This window comes from Corythoichthys intestinalis, chromosome 5 (genome assembly GCF_030265065.1).
Source record: "Corythoichthys intestinalis isolate RoL2023-P3 chromosome 5, ASM3026506v1, whole genome shotgun sequence".
NCBI lineage: Eukaryota > Metazoa > Chordata > Actinopteri > Syngnathiformes > Syngnathidae > Corythoichthys > Corythoichthys intestinalis.
Window position 1 is genome coordinate 29,021,719 of NC_080399.1, and position 26,314 is coordinate 29,048,032.

Consider the following 26,314-nt stretch of genomic DNA (forward strand, 5'->3'; position numbering starts at 1 on the left):
ATTCCCCCCCCCCCCCCCAATGAACTCGTCTAAGTATCCTTGAGCAAGATTCTGAACCCCACATTGCTTCTGGTGCTGCGTCACCAGTAGGTAGGTGAGGATACAGTGCGCTTTGACTGCCTACAAAAGGTGGAAAGGCACTATACAAGTGAAACATCATTTACCATCTCTAAGGGAGAGCCCGGACACCTTGCGGAGGAAACTCATTTCGGCCGCTTGTATCTTTCTGTCACAACTTTCAGCTCGTGACCATAGGTGAGGGTAGAAACGTACAGTGGGGCAAATAAGTATTTAGTCAACCACTAATTGTGCAAGTTCTCCCACTTGAAAATATTAGAGAGGCCTGTAATTGTCAACATGGGTAAAACCCAACCATGAGAGACAGCATGTGGAAAAAAAAACTGAAAATCACATTGTTTGATTTTTAAAGAATTTATTTGGTGGAAATCATGGTGGAAAATAAGTATTTGGTCAATACCAAAAGTTCATCTCAATAGTTTGTTATGTACCCTTTGTTGGCAATAACGGAGGTCAAACGTTTTCTGCAACTCTTCACAAGCTTTTCACACACTGTTGCTGGTATTTTGACCCATTCCTCCATGCAGATGTCCTCTAGAGCAGTGATGTTTTGGAGCTGTCGTTGGGCAACACAGACTTTCAACTCCCTCCACAGATTTTCTATGGGGTTGAGATCTGGAGACTGGCTAGGCCACTCCAGGACCTTGAAATGCTTCTTCCGAAGTCACTCCTTTGTTGCCCTGGCTGTGTGTTTGGGATCATTGTCATGCTGAAAGACCCAGCCACGTCTCATCTTCAATGCCCTTGCTGATGGAAGGAGATTTTCACTCAAAATCTCTGGATACATGGCCCCATTCTTTCTTTCCTTTACACGGATCAGTCGTCCTGGTCCCTATGCAGAAAAACAGCCCCAAAGCATGATGTTCCCACCCCCATGCTTCACAGTGGGTATGGTGTTCTTCGGATGCAATTCAGTATTCTTTCTCCCCCAAACACGAGAACCTGTGTTTCTACCAAAAAGTTCTATTTTGGTTTCATCTGACCATAACACATTCTCCCAGTCCTCTTCTGGATCATCCAAATGCTCTCTAGCAAACTGCAGACGGGCCTGGACGTGTACTTTCTTCAACAGGGGGACACGTCTGACAGTGCAGGATTTGAGTCCCTGGCGGCGCATTGTGTTACTGATAGTAGCCTTTGTTACTGTGGTCCTAGCTCTCTGTAGGTCATTCACTAGGTCCCCCCGTGTGATTCTGGGATTTTTGCTCACCATTCTTGTTATCATTTTGACGCCACTGGGTGAGGAGGGAGTTGAAAGTCCCTGTTGCCCAACGACAGCCCCAAAACATCACTGCTCGAGAGGAAATCTGCATGGAGGAATGGGCGAAAATACCAGCAACAGTGTGTGAAAAGCTTGTGAAGAGTTCCAGAAAACGTTTGGGCTCAGTTATTGCCAACAAAGGGTACATACAGTAACAATGTATTGAGATGAACTTTTGGTATTGATCAAATACTTATTTTCCACCATGATTTGCAAATAAATTCTTTAAAAATCAAACAATGTGATTTTCTGTTTTTTTTCCCACATTCGTGCAGAGTCAGCATCACTGCACCAATCCGCCTGTCGATCTCCCGCTCCCTCCTACCCACTCATGAACAAGACCCCAAGAACTCCCACACCTCGGGCAGGACCCCATCCCCGACCCAGAGAGGGCACGCCACTCCCTTCCGACTGAGGTTCATGGTTCCGGACCCGGTGGTGCCAATCCCCATCCCAACCGCCCCACACTTGGCTGCGAACCGCTCCATCAAGAGCCGGAGGCCACGGCCCGATGAAGCTAACAGCAGCACATAATTTGCAAAAAACTGAGATGCAATGCTGAGGCCACCAAACCGGACCCCCTCAACGCTTCGGCTGCACCTAGAAATTCAGTCCATAAAAATTATGAACAGAATCGGTTACAAAGGGAAGCCTTGGCGGAGTCCAACCCTCACTGGGAACGAATTTGACTTACTGCCGACAATGTGGTCCAAACTCTGTCGTACAAGGACCGAACAGCTCTTACCAAGGGGCTCGGTAACCCAACTCCGGGAACACCCCTTACAACTCCCCGAGGCACACAGTCGAATGCCTTCTCCATATTTACAAAACACATGTAGACTGGTTGGGCGAACTCCCATGCACCCTCAAGGACCCTGTCGAGGGTGTAGAGCTGGTCCACTGTTCCACGGCCGGAACGAAAGCCACACTGCTCATCCTGAATCAGAGATTCAACTTACGGACGGACTCTTCTCTCAAGCATCCCTGAATAGACTTTGTCCAAAAGTTTTATTAAATAAATTCTTTAAAAATCAAACAATGTGATTTTCTGTTTTTTTTCCCACATTCGTGCAGAGTCAGCATCACTGCACCAATCCGCCTGTCGATCTCCCGCTCCCTCCTACCCACTCATGAACAAGACCCCAAGAACTCCCACACCTCGGGCAGGACCCCATCCCCGACCCGGAGAGGGCACGCCACTCCCTTCCGACTGAGGTTCATGGTTCCGGACCCGGTGGTGCCAATCCCCATCCCAACCGCCCCACACTTGGCTGCGAACCGCTCCATCAAGAGCCGGAGGCCACGGCCCGATGAAGCTAACAGCAGCACATAATTTGCAAAAAACTGAGATGCAATGCTGAGGCCACCAAACCGGACCCCCTCAACGCTTCGGCTGCACCTAGAAATTCAGTCCATAAAAATTATGAACAGAATCGGTTACAAAGGGAAGCCTTGGCGGAGTCCAACCCTCACTGGGAACGAATTTGACTTACTGCCGACAATGTGGTCCAAACTCTGTCGTACAAGGACCGAACAGCTCTTACCAAGGGGCTCGGTAACCCAACTCCGGGAACACCCCTTACAACTCCCCGAGGCACACAGTCGAATGCCTTCTCCATATTTACAAAACACATGTAGACTGGTTGGGCGAACTCCCATGCACCCTCAAGGACCCTGTCGAGGGTGTAGAGCTGGTCCACTGTTCCACGGCCGGAACGAAAGCCACACTGCTCATCCTGAATCAGAGATTCAACTTACGGACGGACTCTTCTCTCAAGCATCCCTGAATAGACTTTGTCCAAAAGTTTTATTGCGATCAATATCTGCAATAAAAAAGAATGAAATACTATGTGTTTATAGGTACATATGTGATGGGCTCATAATACCATCACGATAATCTAAACACATGAACAATATCTTGTAGTATTTCCTTATAACAACAAAATCTGTGTCAGCCCTTCTGCATTCGGCAACAGTAACATTATTTGTAATTTTGCCCCATTTTGGTCACTCAAGAGGCCGGCATATCAATCTACCCCTCATGTTAACACAGGCTGCACAGATTGTTCGAATTTTGTCTACGAACAATCGACGAAGTGATAAGAAATACGTACAACACAGAAAGTCCTGGCGCTTCATCTACGTCATGCTGAATCCATTTTTGGAGATTCCGTGGGTTCCTCTGGTTTGATTTTGCAGTTCTAACTGTGTCTACACACTGCTTACTCAACCGCACTTCATGTTGTCCTGTCTAAACCAGAAGTCCGTAGCAGAAAATGTCAAAGATGGCGCCGCTCATGTTTCATTCAGGAAACTTGTCTATCGAAAAGAACAGAATTCATGGATCCATCGATCAAAGGAAGTCATCCAGGTCCAGAAGTAGCAAAGCGGCACCAGACAGTCACACTACAATCATCCTTGATTGATGGTAGTTCAGAAAATGTTTTTCTGAATTCAAATGAAAAGAAATTCAGAAAAATGAATTAATCGTAATTAATCGCAATTCAAACCATCTATAAAATATGCCATATTTTTCTGTAAATTATTGTTGGAATGGACAGATAAAACACAAGACGGATATATACATTCAACATACGGTACATAAGTACTGTATTTGTTTATTATAATAATAAATCAAGATGGCATTAACATTATTAACATTCTGTTAAAGCGATCCATCGATAGAAAGACTTGTAGTTCTTAAAAGATAAATGTTAGTACAAGTTATAGAAATTTTATATTAAAACCCCTTTTAATGTTTTCGTTTTAATCAAATTTGTAAAATTTTCAATCAAAAAATAAACAAGTAGCTCGCCATTGTTGATGTCAATAATTACACAATGCTCATTCATGGTGCTGAAACCCATAAAATCGGTCGCACCCAAGCGCCAGCAGAGGGCGACAAAACACCAAAAAACACAAGTAACAAGTGGACATTACACTGTGCTGTCATTTTAATCTGTTTGAGCGGGGCATGTGCGTTAAATGCATCAAATATTTTAACGTGATTAATTATAAAAAATAATTACCTCCCGTTAACGCGATAATTTTGACAGCCCTAGTTTATTTTGGTTATCTTTGTCTGATGTTTACCGTACGTTTGTTCGATGATCTTAAACAAACTGGGGAAACGACGCAAAAAATAAGCCCATATAATTTGAGAAACAGCTTACTTTTGGCACATACTGTACGTACTAGCATACGTCAAAGCACCCACGCCGATTTGGTCGAGATGTGTACAGTATGTGTTTGAGTGAGTTTATGTCGCTTGTGAAAATGTGAACATAGGGGTGCGTGTGTATGTGTGTGTGTGTAGTACATTCATGTGTTTGGAATGAACCACATGCACATATAGAGTATATGCGCATACGTGCATCCCGAGGGCATTCACCTGGTCTTGGTCAAGTATGTGTACAAAGTATATGTACATGTATCTGTGTGTGCCAGATGTGAGTGTGTGCATGTTTGTATGTGCACCTGAGGGTGTCCACCCAATTTCAAGATGCAGGACAAAAAAAAGAGAAAAAGAAAAGGGAAATGGTGTCCCAGGATGGGAGGCCCCGGCTGAGTGGCTCTGCCCTCATCAAACATTTACAGCAGCGTTCCCTACCGTTCCCTACCAACACCGGAATTACATTTGAATTACATTTAAACTCCCACCAGCGAACCATCATGTGCTAGTCACAACATGGCTTGAAAGCAGCTTTTTTAAAAGCTGAGCCAGATCTTTTATTCTTGGGTGGAAAAAAAGGGCAGAATATAATACATTTTTAGTTCAAGGCTGAGAGTCATGCAAAAATATAATCAATCTTAAAATGTGCTTAATTGAGAGGAGGAGGAGAAAGAGGATGACTTAGAGGTCTAAAGACAGCAGAAGCTAATTTGGATTTCCATCTTTTCTGACGGTGAATATGACACCGGGCGGGAAAAAATTGCAGCGGGTAAGTAGGTTCGACCGAACAACAACTAACTCATTTTGACTTTAATGACTACACTGGGCCGTTTATTCCAATGGTTTTAAGAAGCTATCACAAAGCGTGTTGAAGTCAGCATGTTTCCTTTCACGTTCTTCCATGAGCTTGTTCATCTAAAGTCTAAAATGCGCTGAATTGAATCCCGACCAATGTTAGATTGCTTGTTAAAGTGCCCGTTTTCTGTGTGCGAGGCACAAATGTTGAATCTGTTAGGGCTCAGTGTAAAAGAGATGATGACAACAATTAAAACAGGTTTCTGGAACCTTTGGCTAAAAAGTGTGCATTGATTCCAGTGCTTAAAGGCTCTTCTTCGTTGCTGCATATTGTTTCAAGCATGGCGTCTCTTTCTTTACCCAGACGAGGGAAGCGAAACGTTGGCGCTGCCGCTGACACATCGACCCACCTCCCAGCGGGTCAGCGGGAGGTCTTCAATAGCACCACATCTCACCACGTCAATTCCTTCCTTCTCAGGCCCCTAAATGTCACGAGGCTCAAACTCCACAATGCACTTCGACCTCGAGACATGAGGCGGCTGAGTGATCTCTGACGCGTTGACTTTCCCAACATCTGCGCAGTGCTCAGTGCCGTCTGCTCGCAACACGCTGTCACATAAATGGGTGTTGGTGAGTGTGTGTGTGTGGATGTGTGTCAGTCCTTCTGTTCCGATGTAAATGTGAAGCCTATGGTAACACAGCCATCTTACACACATTATGCCGGTTGGCAGTGAATGATCATATTCCAATGCCACTGTCGGAGATAGACGTCCAATCCATTTGAACTGAGTGGGATTGGAAGAGATTTATTACTGCTTCCCAATTTAAATGAATTGGACGTCTATATGCATGAATGGCAGCCAGTAAGTGAAAGAGATTTTAACAAGGGTGAGTAGGGGTTTGACAATATATCGAAATGGTGATATATCGTGATACTTTGTATCCCATAAGGTAATCGATATAGTCCTGCCAAGAATCGAAATATCGTTTTAAAAAGGTGCCAATGTCTAAAAAAAAATAAAAATAAAAATGAACCAACAATTTGCTACCAAAATCTAAGGCTGCATTGACGGTGCTTGACACCCAATCCATTTAGACTGGGAATGTTCGTTCATTCGAAACCAGAGCGTTAAGTAATTCTGTCCGATTTTCAGGGCATTTACAGCACACTTGCTGTTCATTTTGGGGCATTTACAGGTCATTTCCTGTTGAGTTTGAGTCACTGCCTATTCGTTTGGGTGATTCCCAGGTCACTTCCTGTTCTGTAACACAAAATGAACAGAAAGTTACCCATAAAATACCCCAAAATCAACAGGAAGTAACGAAAATCAACAGGTAAATTACCTTAAATGGCCCAAAATTACTCATTGCCTGGCATTGGCTGCCACTGACGGTCATCGACGTTTAATCCGTTTGAAGTGGGAGGGCTTCCAACCTCCCACTTCAAATGGATTGGACGTCTACTATTGATAAACTCATTCCAATTCACAGCAGAAGATTGTTTTTCTGTTTGTTAGTTGTTTGTAGAATATCCTAGAATGATTTCTTGACCAATGTATCGATAATTGATGTATCGCCATATCGTCAGATCATCGTTATCGTGAGCTTTGTATCGTAAATCGTATCGTAAGGTACCAAGAGGTTCCCACTCCTAAGGGTGACTCACTATAACTGTTAGCACGCTTCACGCCAAATGAACACTTTCGAAAACAGCCACAAATGTAAGCAAGTTGATTCATTTTTTAATAGTGAGTATAAAAGCACAATTTTTAGTTAGTTTCCCTCCCTAGTTTAGATGTTCGACTTTGACACCTTTTAACTCATCTTGGAGAATGTTCAGGTGCAACAGAGCTCATAACACTTACGACCTTGCATATTTTATCTTACGTGAGCAGTGATTAAATTAGGGCAGTGCATTATGTTACCTTGATAAATTGATTGCGATAAGGTCAGAAAATGAGACCCATATCGCAGACTGGGATATATGCCGATTACTGGTTTCAAGGTATACCGCTGTATGAAAACGTCACGGTTTCAAAACCTCAAAAATTTCCCGTCATACCTTCCCTAAGGTATTAGCTACTTTTTATGTCCCACAAATACAGGGAGAAATCCCTTGCTAATAGCTGCAGGGCTCAAACGTTCCCGCCGGTTGTTGCTCGATGTCAAAGTGTCAGCTGTCCTACACGACTGCTGGAGGCGGTGAAACTCCTGAACTTTTTCCCCCATCGAAGAAAACGAAATTGCTGGTATGGGAATACTTCGGCTACAGAAAAGTTACAGACAGCCGCGGCTTAGAAGAGGAGGGCCAACCGACATGTAAAACATGTTTGCGGAAGGTGGCTGCCGAAGAGGCAATACCTCCAATGTGATTTTGCAATTATACAAAATTAAAGGTTAGTAAACACTGTCATGAAGGTTTCCCACCAGTTAGGAGAGTTAACTCCAGCGTGTATAGTGAGTCATGCAGTAGTAAAACGTGTTTTTTTTTCTCTCTGGCAACTGTCTGTGTTGAGAAAGAGTGTGTGTATAATGTAAACATGATACAAGTCATACACACATGCTTTTTATGAAAAATAATTCAATTATTCTTATTCTGATGGTAATAATGTTGAGCTGTGGCTTCAGGCTCCTGTTCAATGGAAAAAAGTTGTGCGTTTTTTTTGTTTTTTTAACCCAGATATCTCAAATTAACACATTTCAGAGCTGTAATTACAATACCGAGGTTATCATACCGTCACAATCTCATACCAGCACATGCTTAATCCCTGTATCATATACACTCGCTGGCCACTTTATTAGGTAGGTACACCTGTCCAACTGCTTGTAACAATTTCTAATTAGCCAATCACATGGCGGCAACTCAGTGCATTTAGGCTATGGTATAAGACAATCTCCTGCAGTTCAAACCAAGTATCAGTATGGGGGAGTAAGGTGATTTGAGTGACTTTGAACGTGGCATGGTTGTTGGTGCCAGAAGGGCTTGTCTGAGTATTTCAGAAACTGCTGATCTACTGGGATTTTCACACACAACCATCTCTAGGGTTTACAGAGAATGGTCCGAAAAAGAAAATATATCCAGTGAGCGGCAGTTCTGTGGGCGGAAATGCCTTGTTGATGCCAGAGGTCAGAGGAGAATGGCAAGACTGGTTCGAGCTGATAGAAAGGCGAAAGGGACTCAAATAACCACCCGTTACAACCAAGGTAGGTAGAAGAGCATCTCTGAACGCACAGTGCGTCGAACTTTAAGGCAGATGGGCCACAGCAGCAGAAGACCATAACGGGTGCCACTCTTTTCAGCTAAGAACAGGAAACTAAGGCTACAATTTTCACAAGCTCATCGAAATTGGACAATAGAAGATTGGAAAAACGTTGCCTGGTCTGATGAGTCTCGATTTCTGCTGCGACATTCGGATGGTAGGGTCAGAATTTGGCGTCAAAAACATGAAAGCATGGATCCATCCTGCCTTGTATCAACGGTTCAGGCTGGTGGTGGTGGTGTAATGGTGTGGGGAATATTTTCTTGGCACTCTTTGGACCCCTTGGTACCAATTGAGCATCATTGGAACGCCACAGCCTACCTGAGTATTGTTGCTGACAATGTCAATCCCTTTATGACCACAATGTACCCAACTTCCGATGGCTACTTTCAGTCATCAAGCTGGAATCATCTCAGACTGGTTTCTTGAACATGACAATGAATTCACTGTACTAAAATGGCCTCTGCAGTCACCAGATCTCAATCCAATAGAGCATCTTTGGGATGTGGTGGAACGGGAGATTCGCATCATGGATGTGCAGCCGACAAATCTGCACCAACTGTGTGATTCCATCATGTCAATATGGACCAAACTCTCTGAGGAATGCTTCCAGCACCTTGTTGAATCCATGCCACGAAGAATTGAGGCAGTTCTGAAGGCAAAAGGGGGTCCAACCCGTTACTAGCATGGTGTACCTAATAAAGTGGCCGGTGAGTGTATTTCAGTTAGGGATGTAAATCACCAATTTCAAGATGATATACGTTATGACCCTAACCCTTTCAATCGGTGTGAAATGTCTACATATTGTCGTATCATTCTATTTTTTGCCTTTCACCTGAAACAATAGAAACACAAAGCAATTTTAATGTTTTTAACAATTTTCTTTGTGAAATATTTCATACATTTGACTGAAAACCATTATTTTTAACAATACGGCATATCTAAAAGATGACAATGTTGATCAGTGTTTTGCATTTTGAAGAATTTGACTGGATCGTTGCTTAACCAATCGATGTATCGATCCAGATCAACATCCTGTTACACCCTTTTTCCTACCATGCATTTGATGTTTACGCTCACTGGACATTTCATTAGGTACTCAGATCCAATACAAAAAAATTCCATAACCGATTTTGACAACAGTGCTGACTGATTGGTACCTTATGTTAGAGTATGAGAGCTCAAATTTACAAGTTATTAGGGTTACAAGCAGTTGTTGTTGTTGTTGTTGTTGTTTTTGGACAAAGTCAGCGAGTACTATGGTTAAAGCCCACAAATGAAAACATTTGTACAGCGCATCTGTAGCATACAACTCACATTCAGACAATCACACAGTCTAACTCGTCAAATAAATCACACAGCGACGCCCCTTAAAGGCACACATTCCACAATACTAAACCACATACAACATGATTACACTTTACACTTTCTTCACATTCTATTTTTTTGTGATTAACACATCGGCAAACAACGAGACTTCCAATCTATTTTGACTGGGACGGGCTGGCAGCGATCTATCAGGCAAAATGGATTGGAGGTCTATCGAGGCCAATTGCAGCCCACAGGACAATATTTTGCGGCCCCCATTTGACATCTCGGTGTAGTAGCAGTGCACCCCGTATGTATTTTCCGACGTAAAATGAATAAACTGATTGAAGGCTCCAGTTGGGGAAAAACACAATCATTTAAACAGTAATACATTTTTTTTAAACAATACAAATTAAAAAAACAAAAATAGTTTTTAATAAATTGAGGGGAAAAAAGACTATAAAAGACAAGTTTAAATTGTGTGGCCAGGTGATTGCTTCATTTTATCAATCTCTTGTGACTTTACATCTGTGGTTGCCTTTGACGGCAATAGACGTCCAATCAATTTTAACTGAAAAGGGGTGGAAGCGATCAACATACTGTGTGACCTGGGCTGGCAGTCAATGTGTAAAACTAATGATAACTGTTTTGAATAGTCTTGTTAAATGTTAAATTAGTACTGCATAAAAATAATTAGCGAACCTTTGCACTGGTGTGAAACATCTAAGCACGTGTCAATTCACATACGACTGCTGGAGCCCTCCCCAAAAAATATCACATCTCACACACAAGCAGCCAACAATGTATAAATAAGATCAAGTATGCATATTCCGTACCTGCACGAGACGGTGAGTTCAACTTTGGTGGCGGGGATGGCTGCGGTGAAGGGGTCCGCGTCCCCGATACACGCCATGCTCCAAGCTGCAGTAAAGCCTCAGTGGCGGGCATCAGAGGGAAGCTGGATGATGAGGATGATGATGAGGAGGAGGAGGATGCCGGTGGATGTGTAGTAGGGAAGAAGATGAAGGAAGCTTTGTGGGAGAGAGGAGGAAGAAGGCGGAGGCTCCTCTGTCAGACTGCTGCTGCTCCTGTATGGAAAGCCTAGTGTGTGACAATGCCAAAAGAGAGAGGGAGAACGGGGAAAGAAAAAGGAAGGGTGGGGGGGACGAGGGAAGGGTTTCAATTGGCTGGGGATTTAGGCAGCAATGTGTAATAATTACACTCATACCTGTAGTACAGAACTCTACGTGAGAGGGGAGAAATCAGAGTGATGGGAGGGAGCGAGAATTAGAAGACATGGAGAGGAAGAGGGGGGGACTGGGTGGGTGGAATTGTGGGAGCGGGAGAGAGTGAAAGGTAGGGAGTAATGAAAGAAAAGGAAAGTGCTAGAAAGAGACCAAAAGGGGACTTCTCTCTATTTAGCCAAATTCAAAGCAGCCCCTTATTTCTGATCACTGTAACCTTTAACCCTTTTCATCCTTTCCATCATATCACCTACCATGCAAATTTGAGTTAATATATCATCTGCCCTTGAAGTAATATACATCCAATAAATTTGGACTATTGGAGGGTGGCAGTTATTGAATGGATTGGACGTCTACTACCGATTAGCTAATTTAAATTCACAGCAGACGGATGAAGACAGCCACACGTCAATGGCACTGAAAGGGTTAATAGGCCAATCTGTTAAATTAGCACAAAATTCATTTTACCTCTGACTTTAGACCTCTTTACCCCAAATTTAATCACTTCCGTTTCATATTACAAACATATCCTGCAAGTTGCATAATAATCCTTTTATTCGTTCTTCAGTTATCTCAACACAAACATACAGGCAAACAGACATGGAACTGAATTTTTAACCTTGACCTTCCTTAGGTTTCATCTCCTGGTGGAGGTAAAAAGGGGAAGAGAGAAGACATTGAGCGAGTAGCAGAAGAGTATAAAGAGGAAAGATGTTTAAAAAGCACTGGGAGCAAGATGAGGGAGATAAAGGGATGAATGGAAGGGGAAAGTTCGAACCATTCGCTGATTAACCCATTGGCTGTCGTTGGAGGCGAAAGACAGCCAGTCCATTTGGACTGGGAGGGTTGGCAGTGATCATTCACTGCCAACCCCTCCTATTTCAAATTGATTGGATGTCTATTACTATCATACCTGTCAATCCGAGGCCTTTGGCAATCTTACAAATAGTGACGTATGCCCTTACAAATTGGTGACTACTCTTACAACGTCGTACATAGCGTGCAATATGAAACAAAAATAAAACTCAGTTTATAAAATAATATGAATTTATTGGTAATATTGTCACATATAACCTGGTACAATCAAAGAACAATCACCATCTTCAGCTACATCATGATTACTAAAATTTAACAGTGACTTTTGTTATAATTGTATGTAGCACTTTTGGCAATGTCTATCATGTCTTTTGATGGCTGCACTTCATGGCATTTCAGCTGGCAATTCAGTTTGACTTGAAGGTAGTTCGTTAGTGTGTCCTATTATAAATTAAAAAAGTCAATTGATAAAATTAACTTACCGATGCAATCTTTGAGTCAGGGAACATTTGTTTTGCCAATTCTGAGAAGTGATCAGCAATAGTTGTGGGCAAATTGTGTTCTGCAAAAAAAAAAAAAATTGGCAGAATAAAATCTCCGCTTTCGGCACTTATCATTCTGCAGACTTCATCTTTATGACCAGTGTTGTTAATCTTACTTTTAAAAAGTAAGTAATTACAGTTGCAAATTACTTCTCCCAAGAAGTTATTGAGTTAGTAACTCGGTTACCTGAATGTAAGAGTAATTAGTTAATTGGCAAAGTAACTGGTGTTACCTTTCATGTTTTGTTTTGTTTTGTTTTTTTCATATTAAAAAACACAAAACAAAACAAAAAACCATAGTAACCTTTGCTATGTTTGGAAGTCATTTAATGTTGTGAAACAACCGTTAAAGTTAAAATTGGTCCCGTTTTTGCATTAGTCCCCTTCTGTCTACTTTCGACATGTGAAAGTCTTAAAACTGTTTCATCATTTAAAGATAGATTCAAGTCAAGATTTTGCCGATTTAGGAGTATTTTAGATAAAAAGTTACTTAGGTTAGCTAGGAAGGTTCACTACAACAGAGCCTTTCTGAGAAGTCTACTGCTTTAAAATGGCAGCTGTTTACCAACGCCGCTGAGTCTGTCATTTCGCATGTAGTTCTATATGCATGTGATATCTAGGCGTAGATTGTAGGCTGTCGGCTACAGTCAGGAAATATTGGAGCCACCGAGCCTAGCATCGTGTTTGCTACAGCGTCACAACACTCTTCTCTCTCCGTGTCTCTGAATTTCCTCGCGTCATTCATCCAACGTAACGCATAGTAATGCACATTGTCTCGTTGCCGAAACGGTGACAAAATCCGAACGGAGAAAAAAAACGTAATGTACGCCGTACACATTTAAAAATCAGTGGTCACTTGTACAAATGACGCCAAAACCGTACAACTTGACAGGTATGTACTATCAATGGCACTGAAACATGATCATTCACTGATGATCCTCATCTTAGGGAAAAAGTGGTGTCAAAGTCACATGAAGGTGGTCTAGCCAGGCCACGCCACGGCAGATGGTTCGCCATCAGCAACCACCTCAGGAGCGCTGGGAGCAAAATGGAAAACAGTCAACAAGATGTCATAGTGAAACTGAGCATCCAAGCCGACACATTTTCAAGAAGCCCATCACATCTGTACAGCAGCAAAAATTATTGGCAAAATAAAAGCTGCTTACCAATTGGCTGCCAGTGACGTCCAATCTATTTGGATTGGGGTCTGGCAATTCTATCAGCTGTTCAAGTGTATGAATTAGGCATAAAAAGTTTACCATAACATACAAAACAGACAAAGAAAAGTCTATTCTACTAAAACAAACTCTCGTCTTTAATGAGAATTCTTGTCCCCCACGTTCAAAGGGTGTTTCCTGATGGAAAACTTGCGCTGAGTCTGCATCTCCCCCCACATGTGCAACGCTGCAAAAAAAAGGGCCTATGTGCCGCTGCTGCTGTTTTTAAATGAGGATAAATGGACGCCCGCGCTTTAATAAGCGTCACCGTGCTGCCGCCCGGGAGGCTTCGGGGGAACAAGGCAAGTTGAACTGAAACTTATGCTTACTTATTAGCAACCACTGATTGAAATACACACTCCAATCCATTTAGACCGAGAGTCCCTCCTAATCAAAATGGATTGGACGTCTATCACAGTCAATGGGAGCCAGTGACTTAACTGACAGATCTTAACATATGTAGGGTTAGTCCCAGCTCTTCCCTCCCTCCAAAAAATGTCTTCAACGCTGCTGCCATCTGGTGGAAATTTTAGTGTTATAGTTGAAGTCTACTGACTAGCGTTCTGCATTTATAGACAATGTCCAATGGAAAGCATATTCTACAAGTAGTCTTAAAGGTTTGCTCTGCTATATATTTCAAACACAAGCAGCTCAACTGTATAAAAATAACATTTGACGGAAAAAAACAGTTTTGAGCAAAGAAGAAATCACCAAGGGATGTTTTGTTTTTGACAGATGGCGTTTATTCTCACCGGACATCATCTGACATTAGAATAGCTACAGAGATGGCCATTTGGAACATGGCCTCTACAATTCCAAAGGGGAGGAGAGGAGGTTTTAAATTATGCGAAGCAGGGACCGATCCAAATGGCTCACAACAAAAATGATCCAAGCATTACTAAAGTAAGGTATAGTTCATATCAATGGTCCCAAAAGAAAACATTCAGTCGTGTTAACATCGTCAACATCAAACATTCATGAGATCTGAAGGCCTTGTTTCTAAATAACAGTTTGTGACATAAAGGGAAATAAGTGGACCTAGCCCAGACATACTGTGTGACAAAAAAAAAAAACTGACAACCCATGTGACACATTAGCGTAAATGCTGATTTAGCATGAGCACAGACAATGTTTGCACTTTGGCTGCCGTTGAGGATGTTAAACATCCAATCCATTTGGAGAGTTCAAATGGATTGGACGTCTACCATCGTCTGTCATGGCCAATGAGTTAAGATACATGAATTGAGTGTAAACTACATCCATATATTTGTCAAGTGAGTGTCAATGTAAATATGCATATTGTGAACAGAGCACGGACCATGCTATGAACGAATAGTGAGCATTTCTGTGTAAGCGTGGTGATCAAACACCACGTCAACATGTAGTGAGAGTGGAAAATGGAACAAACCTATAAGTTAGCGCACAACATGTCAACACACGTGTCGTGAAAGTGGACCAGAACATTTGTGAAGTACAGAGCACTTGAGAGTAGAACTGTATCAACACACGTGGACACAGACCATCTCAACACACATGAAATGTACTCAGCATGGACCACAGCTACAAAGTAGGCAGGTCAAAGTGCGTATAGAGCTGACCATGCCGAGTATGTATATATAGTATAGATAGTGTTAGTGGGCTTCGGCCTTTTTAAAAAAAAAAAAAAAAAAAAAAAACTCATCGTTAGGACGTGGTAGGAATAAAGTCGAGTGGTATTACATCACAACAGGAGGCGCACGCGCTACGAAATCAATTCAGGGCTACATTACATAAATAGGACAGATCCAGCATCATTAGACACATTCGGAAACTCGCTTACCAAAACATTGTAGATATAGGTATTCACCAGAAGGTGATGCAGAAAGAAGGTTTAAGTGGACTTGTGGCCTTTAGGGTCACATAAAGAGACTTGTACACGCATTGATTTGAGGACATCCAACAACCAGAAGCGCCACGCTGGGTTGTTTAGACCGGCTAGCAACCCGACACTTTCCAGCCAATACTTCAAAGCACGAGCGGCGGACATGTTGGATCACTACAGTGCTAAAAACAGTAGCTAATAGCTAATGTTTGGGAAATGCAATTACAGTAACCTTGAATAAGAGTTGTCACTTCGAGGTCATACATGTTTATCAGACATAAGCATAGGGAAAATCAAAGTGCACAACATAGCAGTGTCCATCTGGAGGCGTGGTGTTTTCAGTTACTAGCCACCTCGTCCGCGGCATTGTCAAGCGCGTCGAAAGTGCCTTCCAATCCGCCGCTGCGAGCACGCCAGATCTTCACCGTCCGGTCGCTGCGAGACAACCCCAAAAACACAAAATGAAGGCTTTGTTTGAATTAGCAACAGTGCAGAACTTTGTTGATAAACTGAAAGGCCAAACACTAATTCCTCCAACAATTACCACAATATTATTACTGGTGCACGATAATTATTGGTCCGATAACAGGAATTATAACGTCATCCCGATAAATCCAATAACATTGATAAAAGGACCGATAATATGCACTGTGTTGACTTTACAGTTTACACACTAGTATGGGAAATCAGTTGACCATTTGCGGGGCATTGCTGCCACTTGCTGGTCAGAATAATTCGCTGCATCTATTTTTTGTTAAAGTATTTTGGTTTATTCACTTACACATCGCGGTGTCTAGCGGTAGCATTGACAATCGTGAATGCTTTCTGTTACGTTTCCGCCTCGGAAATATATGTAAGTATTTTATGTTTACTATAACATATGGATGTGCAATATATGTTTACTTCTGTGGTGAAGGGTCATATGTACAGAACTTCATAAGTTGTTGTGTTATAGCAGCCAGCCAATGCTTTAGTAGCTCAAGCTAGTGTGCTATGCTACACATATAATAGGTGTGTATATAAGTGTATTGTGCAGTTAGTTGTATATTGAGTATTGAATATGTGTATTTTTCTGTTGTACTTTCACAATATTAAGACGGGTGTCTTCCCATAAAAGCAAGAAAAGACCAAGCCTGAATGAAGTGCATTCATTCTTAGCTGGCTGTCGGGCAGTGCAGAAGTGAAACGCACGGTTTTGTTCATGTCACTATGAAAAATCTGGTGAGATCAAAGGCAAATCTATGTTGAAACCACCACCCACTATTTTTTTTTTAAAACCCCCAGGTGTTCAAAAACTCAGGTTATACATTTAAAAAATTATATATTTATTATCGGTTACCAATATCGGCATCGGCTTTGAAGAGCAGGAAGTTATCGATATCGGTTTCAAAAAATGGATATAGTGCACCCCTAAATTTTATATACTCACTCAGAGGCAGTGAACAAGTGGCTGGCATTGGTGGCAATGCTGTTAATGGGGCTGTCGTGTCCCTTGAGTTCACCCAGGCTGGTTAGAGTGTCCGTGTTCCACAGTTTAAGCACTCCTCCACGACAGCCGCTCAAAAGGGCTGGAGAACCGGGGACCACACCCAGAGCGCACACCCAGTCACGGTGGGCATTCGGAACTTGCTGACAGAAGGGAGAAAGATAACCGATATTGACAAGGACAGGAGGACTGAAAGTGGAGAGCAAAGCAAATTAACTTAAAATCGGCAAATTGAGTCAAACCACTAAGTCTACAGGAGTATTAAAGATCATTGGCAGACTGGGAGTAACTTGTAAGAAACATAAACCTGTGGTGCTTCCAAATATCAGAGTTAACAGGAACACTTAAGTGCATGCAGTCACAGGAGGAGCACCTGCAGCAAATCTTTGCGGTCCAGGTCCCACTTCTTGATGCCGTTATCCCGGGAGCCGCTAAAGAAAAAGTCACCCTGAACTACCAGAGACTCAATGCCGTCATAGTGGGGGGGCTCAAAGTTGTGCGTCGGGCTGATGCTTCCCAGCGAGCCTTCGGTCACTTCAAAAAGCTACCCAGACAAACAAAAGAAGTTTATATACTAAGTTAATACAAACAGAAACAATAGAAGCATCTGCATGGCTAAACGATAATTTTTGAGCACATCACTGAGGAGCCTCCACCTGTCACTCATCTGAGATGCAAATCACCAGAAAAGACATCTACATGAAAAGAAAGATAAGTGCTATAACTGGAGGAACAAGAAATTGTTCGCATGCTAAAACATAAAAATTGGACACACACAAAATTGTAGAGCAATTGCTTATCATGAAAGATGTCGTCTCAACAATAACGGAAGATCGGAGCCAGACAGTCAGAATAAACATTTTGTTTACTGAAACCTACCACAGAAGTAAACAAAATTGTGGAGTGAGCAAATGAAAGAGTAGTGGAGTAACACACCTTGACATAGTGGTCTTTGGAGCCGGTTATGACCAGATCTTGGTTGTTCTCTGACTGGTCTACAGTCAAACACATAACAGGACCCTGGTGACCGGTGAGTTTCCCAGTGGAAGCAAATCTAAATAAAATTTGACCACGATCAAGGGATTGTACGTTCTGTCATATTTGCAGACTCAGACAACAGATAGGGACCCCACCTTCGTAGATCCCACATCCTGACAGAGTTTCCGGCCGCAGCGTACAGGACTGTCCCAGTTGGGTTCAATGCGATCTGGTTGATCAGGTTCTCGCCTACTGGGATGGTGACCGTTCTGCTGGTGTTGGATGAACAGACGTCACCGACGTTAACTTGTCCGGAGGAGCTACGGGCACAAGGTGGCATTAAGAAATAGTATTAGAGAAAATAGAATAGAAACAAATTCCCACATTATCTCCTCCAGCTCATTTACCAGAGAGTCCGGATGCACTTGGCTGAGTCGCGGATGTCCCACACTTTAATGTAAGAAGTGGAGACAGTGAAGACTAGGCTGGAGCTGTAGCGTACTGAGACCACGTTATTGGGGTGTCCAGCCAGCGACATGATCTCTTGGCCCGTCACCAGGTTCCACACCTTACAACTCCGGTCTGGGGGGGGGGAAGGTACAAGAAGATACACAATCAGAGCCTAGCATTGTGGTTATTAAAACAAGGCATTGTGGGCAATTATGAAATGGCAGCTTGTGGTACTAAAGCCTTCTTGAAGGCTTCATTACTGAATTTTTCAGATATAAGCCACTACTTTCATCCCTCCGTTTGAACCCTGCAGCTTTAATAACGAAGCAGCTTATGGATTTTTACGTGCTAACTAGCATCATGCTTATTTGTTGAAACTTGAAAAGCAAAATTTCTTTCATTCATTTTGCTTGGCGGCACCAACTTTCATGAGGACATTGTCACTTTGGCTGCATACAGTTTCTATACTGTCTAGCGTGAATGTTCCATTATCCAACAGCACTGGGAACTTACTGTGTATATCAGCATGCGCTTGGAATCCATTTTCGCACCCATCTTTAACTTTGTTGCTTGTAATAGCATTCCTGAGGCTACCTTCATGAGTTATTGTGGGAGTTATTTACAGGTAAATGCCAGTGTGTTGTCAACAGAAGAACCTTGGTGTCACTGGGAAAGAACGATTTAAAGCTACCATGGGTGGTGAAAGGATTTTAAAAGGACTACAGTACGTTATGAAAAGGCTTCTGTGCTAGCGCCAAGACGCGGAGAGCAGTTTTCATCGTGTGTGTGTGTGAATACTTGGGTGAAAGTTCATTACTTTCCTACTAGTATTTAAGAATTCACTCTAAAAAGGTGGACAGGAGGTTCATGTATAGCATTAATTTACCTTTGGAACCCGTAAAGAGCAGGTCATCGGTGCAGTCAACACAGAGGACGGCCTTGCTGTGTCCCTCGGCCACGTGAACGCACTGCAGCAGTGATGCTGAGCGGCTTTTTGTGGACATCACTGGGTTGATGACGCCCCTGCAGAATCAAAACACATACATGACAACTTGCATGTTATCCAACATGGCGGTGTGACCACCTTCAATAGAAGGTGTGACACACTCGTGCAGGTCGTCGGGGACAGTTCCGAAAAATAAGGTGGGACAACAAAGGGACAAAACATAAAAAAGTGATTGATGGGACATATTGTATCACCTGCACCCAAAACATCTTGTGAACAATCATGCCGAAAATCATTGTGTCATTTCATGGGTTGAGACATACAGTAGCCAATGCCATTCTGCAAAAAGCACTGTTGGTCATGTGGATCCAGTGATAGGCAATCCTGGAAATAATTCATTCAATGTTATTGCCACAATAGCTTTGACTGCTTTCACACATGAATGAGGCTAATTATCATGTTAAAAGAGCACAATGGACTTGTCATTAAAGGTGGTAAGTAGTAGTAGCACAGGATGTGAACCCGCATAGAATATACAGGTAGTACCCGGGTTACGACGTACTCAACTGACGTGATTTGGACTTTATGACGACGGAGTCTCGTCCACCATGTTGACTTTTTTTTGTGATGCATGCTTTTATTTTGGCGCAGGAAGCATAGAGCAGGTATACGCGAGTGGTCAAATACTTGGGCAAGTTTATGTGATTGTTTTTTGATGATGAGCGGACAATAGCTAATATATGCTACGTTTGTGTGGATTGTTTTTTCTGTATTTGCTGCTAGTTATAAACGCAAAGTTGAATTCTGTTATTGAAGATAAAACAGATTTAATTTCATTTTTATTTTAGGTTCATTCTGCAAGTGTTTCTGTCATGAGCAGCTGAATAAAGTCAGCAAACCACATGGATGTCTGACGTTGTCATTTTGGAGCTTAGCTCGCTGTCTAGCTAGGACTTAACTCCAACATCTTGGCAAGGACAGTACAATGACGTATAATACATGTTTTTTGATAGTTATTTTGAGATTTGGGGGGTATTTAGGGGTTTTAAAAAGGTTAGTTCCACCTTTCGAGTTACGTCGCCAGCGTAGGAACGGAACTCGTTCGTAACTCGGGGGCTACCTGTATAACAAGTAGGAAGCTTAGTTTTTCATAATGATTTTTTTTTTTTATCAAGCACAAAAAGCTGGTCTAGTATTTTAGGTTTTAAACACTGATAATAACTGTCACACTATTTGCTTTGGTTCTAACAAACTTTAAACATATTTTACAGCAGCAAATTCATGCTCATTGTTTGGCAACCGCAAAACAATTCTGAATTACCGACAAAATGCAGCCGTTTTGAGTAAACAAGCTCTTCTCAGCTCGCTCCCATTTCATCAGTCTTAATGGCGGGAGTACGTTTAGCAACAACAAAAATATTTGATAATACCACTTATTAGTTTATACATTGGTAAATTTTACTTTTTGCACACGTGTGAGTGGCTGAATATTATATTACAATTTCAGGGCCAAAATGTGACCATTTAGGAGCAGCCTGGAGCTTCGAATGTAATTTGTTCAGTGATCAGGCTCATACAGATTCAAAACATTCATAACTCAAATCATTTTTCCGATCAAAATGACTGATGAAATGAATTCCAGGGGCGTTTTAAGCGCTCCCAAACCGAAAAATTGCACTCTATAATATGGCGCAGAATGATTGGAAGGAAGAAGAATAAGAACTCAATTAAAAACGGTCAATCCAGTTGACGAATTTAGTGCCATGCTTCCCTAAAGCAGGACTAGATTAGTAAGTAAAGTTACTATAGCCCTTTGGGCGTTGACGTTCTTACTGTTTAATCTCCTTGAGCTTTGCCCTGTCGCCTGCCGCTTGGGCCTTGTCATACGTCTTCCTGCGAGTGAGCGGCGAAGGTGCTGGCGAAGCTCGCTTTTCTGCAGCCGTTCTGTGGCCCGAACTGATTGTTGGGTTCGACAATTTAAGGGGAAAAATGAATTGCAAAACAACAAAATATGGGGGTGAAGTGATGACGAGGTGCATGCGGGTCAACAGTAGGAAATTTTCACTCACACACTGGAAATCTTGGAGGAGAAGCCAGGCGAGAGCGCCAGGAAGTCGCTGCCACAGTCTGGCGTCTCGGCGAGTGGCAGCACGGGGCCCGAGAAATCGGCCGGGTCGGGGGCGGCCTCACTGTTGGCGTACAGCAACTCCATCTGAGTGGTTGTACGTCGGCGGGCCTGAGAAAGAAGGTAACCTCAGATACTCATAGGTCTTAACATCCAATCGGATGCAAGATTCTCACCATATACACTGTGTATATAAAAAAAATAATTATATAACATACATGGTAAAATTTTATATTAAGAAATACCTTATTCCTCGACTTGGTCTCGCCACAAAACTTCATAAGATCCGATACAGTGCTGATTGGAAAATGTTAGTTTTAGTCATATGCTTAATATCAATCTAGCTACAGTATTAGTAAAACATTGTAGAATGAGCAAGGTATGCCACACCAAACTTACCTTCCATCCACAGATGGGCTAGCAGATGATTCATCGCTGCTGCTGTCGTCGCCGTTTTCTGTGAAAAAAAAAAAAACAGTTGTTAATAGATCCCTCAAAAAAGTCAACTTGGTCACTTAGAGTGGAACCTCAAAAGTAAAACACAAACTTGAAATATGGAAGTAATGTAAAGTGAAGTCACTTTTACAAGACTTACCAGCAAACTTGTTAAAATCTCTATCCATTGTACGGGGAATTATTTTTATCAGGTAAGACAATTTTCCTTGCTAAATTTCAGGTTACTCAAATGTATGGTAATAACAGAATAAAAAACAACTTGGTTGCCACAAATAATTATTTTGATAGTCAACTAATCCCTGATTATTTTCGCTATTACTCGCTAAATTCCCCCCCCCCCCCCCCCCCCACATAGATGAATAACCTTTTGGTCTCAACTAAAACGTTATGCCACAGGTGACCCCCCCCCCCCCAAAATGTATTTATTTTCCCTAAAAAATATGACTTCACATAAGAAAATTGTCAATGTACGACTTCTTTTACAAAACAAAACCGAAAAAAAAAAACAATACAACCCACCTGCCAAAATATTGTATTAAATAATAATCCCTCAAAATACAAATTAAAAATGCAACTTTTTTTCTAAAACGAAGTATTTTTCTTGGAAAACAATACTCACTTATACTTCATCAAAAAAAAAAAAAAAAGACTTGCTATTTTTGACACAAGACGATAAAACCTAAGGTATTTCATCCCTGTTGACCGCCAAATAGGATTCATAGAACAGTAGTTACTTTCATAAATTGAACATTGTGTGTTATTTATGCTATCTTCTTTAATATTAATTTTCTATTTGTGAAGTAATACACATAAAATTGCTGTACTTGTATTGCACAATTGCCTTGCAATAATGTTGATTTCTGATCAAATTGTCATCACACAAAATAGTTGTGGACTTTGGAGGTTCTGCTGTAAGTTGTAGCTGAGAAGAATACATTTCAGAGCAAAGGAGGGTGACTGATGATGGTGGGTAATGTCAGCACAGCACCATGCTGCTTCAACGGGAACGCCTTCTTCACAGAGCCCAGTCAGAAAAAGGGAAAGAGATGAGGTTAAAGGAATCGTTAGTTCAGGGCCCCTGGGGTTTGACCTATAGTACAGTACAAGGATGGTTACATGATCCATTAATGCTTCCTGTGTGTGAGTGTGTGTGTTGGGGAGTTAGCAGGGTGCTAAAGCATGGAGGCCGCAGCAGGTGATGAGCTCGGGAGAAGGGAAGGAAACTGGCTGCACCTCATGCACCTGTTCAAGTTAGTTCCATACAGTGCATGCTTTTACATAACTCTGATGATGTTGTTCCACTTACCAGCTGGTACGTTACCTAGCTCTGTAAGAACACCATAACACAAAAGGAAACCATATAGAAACAGAAAATACATAAAGAATGCACAGATAAAAACAATGGTTGCACAAAAGTAAAAGAAAAATGTGGGGGAGGGGGGTTTAGAAAGCATCTTGCTGAACACAAATTGGCCAATTGCACCCTGAGTTTATGGGGAAAAAAACTGTTCAAAAGTGCAGACTCAATAGTTTTGAATTGAGGTTGGGCGGGTTACCGTTTTTTTTGTGGGGGAAAAAAAGACTTAAGAAATATACTTAAGACACATTTCCACCGAAGAGATGGCCACTTTGGTCTCATACACCAGTACAGTAAATGCATATTCTCTACAACTTGATGGATCAAGAACAAAAAACAAAATGGTGAACGCTGAAGTGTCTCAAAACATGAGACTGCAGATGTACAGTTGCTGTGCAGACAGATTTCAGATGCTAGATGAACACACACAGTATAGTATTTGGAGAGACGGAATACAAAATGATCAAATGTTGATGTCCTTCAAGGTTAGCTTGAAACCAAGCTGTATTCAGCAGATGATAATGGGAAACTGTCAAAGTCATGCAACAAATAGAAACCTGCGTTTACATGACAAGGTAACTCTTGAAGTCAAAATATCGGCGTCTACCTTGCAAGGCGTTGCCAAGCAGCGCATCCAACTCTGGGTTGAACTCAGCCTTCTCCTTGAGCATGTGGAAAAGCAGCTGGTTCTGTGTGGCACTAGTGATTTCTGTCTGCTTCAGGCGACCCTCCATCACCTTCACCTGGGACTCCTTCTGGGCTGCCTGCAGACCCTGGGCACAACCACATATAGATTAACATCAATTGGAAAGAGTGGGAACATAAACTGGGATAGCTGGCAAAGTGGCTGCCAAGCATGGCTATGTTTTTAACGAAATAGGCAGGCAAAAAGTTATAATTCTTTCATCATGGCACATAAGGCAAATAGCCAAAGCTCTGTAGGTAACTTCGGTCACTCAACGGTGAAGGTTTAAAACGCATAGCTGTCAAGTCTCCTGTATTTAATTCCATTTCCTTCATCCTCTCGTATTACAATTTTCCCTTAATGCTCCTAACTGAACACTGTCTTACCGGCATCACCAAGAGCCACTATTCTCATTAAGTAGGGCCGGTGTTACACAATAATGAGCATAGAAGAGCAAGAAAAGAGAGAAGGCAGGTTGTGGGCAGTACAGAAAAAGGTTATGTTTTAGGTGGCTGCATCCACCTCCGGCTTCAAATCAAGTGTCCAAGGAACGAGCAATCTGACGAGTCCGCTTGTCTGTCTGCACTTCACCATTGACTTGCAGAGAGAACTGGATTGAGTGTTACCGAGCATACGAGCAGCGAAGGAATATGATCCATTCCCTACTACGGTACGGAGTTAACGATCCTGTTGCCTAAGACGAGCAGTGGTAACAACTGTCAGGAGCCTCGCGAGAAATGCCACCTACAGTAGCCTGGGTGGCAGTTGTCACAAGGTTAGTGCAGCCAGCGGAAACAAACCCGAAACAACAGAGGAGAGAGAGGTATGGATGTAATATGGGAGAAGGCATTCCTGCCAAAAAAGCAAGGAGACCTGTAAATATCTCGAAAAATGGGAGAACGAATTAATTTTCCTAAAGAGGAGCAGGATGGGGCAAAGTGACGTTCACAACATTTAACGTCAACAAATGTAGGCCTATCAAATTCCGATTACCTAACTAATTAGTTGACAAGTTGTTGGTTTTTTTTCTAGATATCTTGTAGTCCTGTCTTAAAATTTAAAGGATACTGGAGTTTGGTTTGGGTGGTGGGACAGCTGAACGCGAGCGCTGGGAAATGTCAAATCCAAAACAGGTATGAAAAAAAAAAATATTAATAATAATAATAATAAAAAAAATAATAATAATGCCGCACGGTCATACTTTGTTGATAGCCATGGACATGAAGTGATCCAGCAGGAACCGAGCCTCTGCTAGTGTGCATGAACCAATCACGGAGGAGACGTCCACAGTGTCACCTTCCTCCTGTACACCAAGACAAAGCTGAATGAGCAACCAATCCCAATATCCTGTCGTACCTTTATTCGATTTCCTCACTTTAGTTTCTTCCATCTGCATAATGTTGGCCTGACAGTCAGCAATGCTGTCGTTGATGTAATCAATGTTGGCAGACAATGCGTCCACTTCTTCATTGAGAGGGACTACGGCCTTCTCAACGTCGGACCCTTCCCTGGGCAGTCGCTCTCTCTTTTTCACCACCTTCTCCTTGCGCTTGGTCAGCTCCTCGCGTTGCTGTGAAAATAAGACACTAGACTATGCTGACTTATTTTTTAAAAATTCAGTATTAACTCTATTAGTGTGATTGACAATGATATATGTCCAATCATATGTCTCTTTTCAGCCTTCTGCTGTAATTTCAAATTGGGTTTTCACTGGTAGATGTCCAATCCATTTGAAGTGGGAGGGCAGCCATCCTACTTCAAATGGGTTGTCAATGGCAGCCAATGAGTTGGAGCACAGAAAAGCAGAGGTCTTCAATTTCAGGCAATTAAAGCCATGTCATTTTGTTATAGTATTGTAGAAATATATAGTTATGTTTTAATGAATGTATCAAATAGGGGTTAAGACTATAACAGCGTACTCCGTGGTTCCTTTTTTTTGTGCTCATAACTATGTAGCATTTGTTTAACTCCAAACTAACCTTAAGGAGGCGGTTCATGTCATTCTCCATATTGGAGAGAGTCATCCTCTGCATGATGACATCAGAGACATGCCGCTCCAGAGACTGCCACTTGTTGCGGGCCATTCGAGTGGAGTAAAGGCCGCCGGCACGCCTGGGGGAAGACCTGCATACAAAAAGGAGATTTTTGGTTTTACCACTCCCACATACTTTACACACTTATACTTATTAAAATATAGTTGAATCAGAATTAATTTTAAAAGCTGAGCTATGCCCACGGGCTAAAATCAGCTTTTTGAAATGGCCCACGCATTTATAG

At 42.1% G+C, this 26,314-nt stretch overlaps 2 protein-coding genes across 7 annotated transcripts in view; both read right to left on the reverse strand.

Moving 5' to 3' along the window:
* The window catches only part of LOC130916006 (copine-8-like), a 112,989-nt gene extending 99,308 nt beyond the window's left edge, over positions 1 to 13,681 (reverse strand). The window contains exons 1-4 of the mRNA XM_057836332.1: positions 13,643 to 13,681; positions 13,448 to 13,513; positions 12,417 to 12,496; positions 10,711 to 10,975 (exon numbers count right to left, since the gene is read on the reverse strand). Of these exons, the coding sequence (XP_057692315.1) occupies positions 10,711 to 10,787 (77 nt within the window). The 5' untranslated portion in view covers positions 10,788 to 10,975; positions 12,417 to 12,496; positions 13,448 to 13,513; positions 13,643 to 13,681. The remainder of the gene's footprint in view (positions 1 to 10,710; positions 10,976 to 12,416; positions 12,497 to 13,447; positions 13,514 to 13,642) is intronic.
* Positions 13,682 to 15,321: 1,640 nt separating this feature from the next.
* kif21a (kinesin family member 21A) overlaps positions 15,322 to 26,314 on the reverse strand; it is a 40,007-nt gene continuing 29,014 nt past the window's right edge. For 2 of the 6 annotated variants that reach the window (XM_057836964.1, XM_057836967.1), the window contains 16 exons: positions 26,017 to 26,161; positions 25,413 to 25,607; positions 25,239 to 25,340; positions 23,960 to 24,125; positions 23,302 to 23,322; positions 21,939 to 21,996; positions 21,785 to 21,836; positions 21,484 to 21,650; positions 21,248 to 21,370; positions 19,355 to 19,491; positions 18,426 to 18,600; positions 18,174 to 18,338; positions 17,977 to 18,094; positions 17,414 to 17,584; positions 16,984 to 17,183; positions 15,322 to 15,989 (listed from right to left, as the gene is read on the reverse strand). In XM_057836964.1, coding sequence (XP_057692947.1) covers positions 15,893 to 15,989; positions 16,984 to 17,183; positions 17,414 to 17,584; positions 17,977 to 18,094; positions 18,174 to 18,338; positions 18,426 to 18,600; positions 19,355 to 19,491; positions 21,248 to 21,370; positions 21,484 to 21,650; positions 21,785 to 21,836; positions 21,939 to 21,996; positions 23,302 to 23,322; positions 23,960 to 24,125; positions 25,239 to 25,340; positions 25,413 to 25,607; positions 26,017 to 26,161 — 2,092 coding nt within the window. In that variant the 3' untranslated portion in view covers positions 15,322 to 15,892. The remainder of the gene's footprint in view (positions 15,990 to 16,983; positions 17,184 to 17,413; positions 17,585 to 17,976; positions 18,095 to 18,173; positions 18,339 to 18,425; positions 18,601 to 19,354; positions 19,492 to 21,247; positions 21,371 to 21,483; positions 21,651 to 21,784; positions 21,837 to 21,938; positions 21,997 to 23,301; positions 23,323 to 23,959; positions 24,126 to 25,238; positions 25,341 to 25,412; positions 25,608 to 26,016; positions 26,162 to 26,314) is intronic. The other 4 variants (XM_057836969.1, XM_057836968.1, XM_057836965.1 and 1 more) reach the window with 2 other exon arrangements.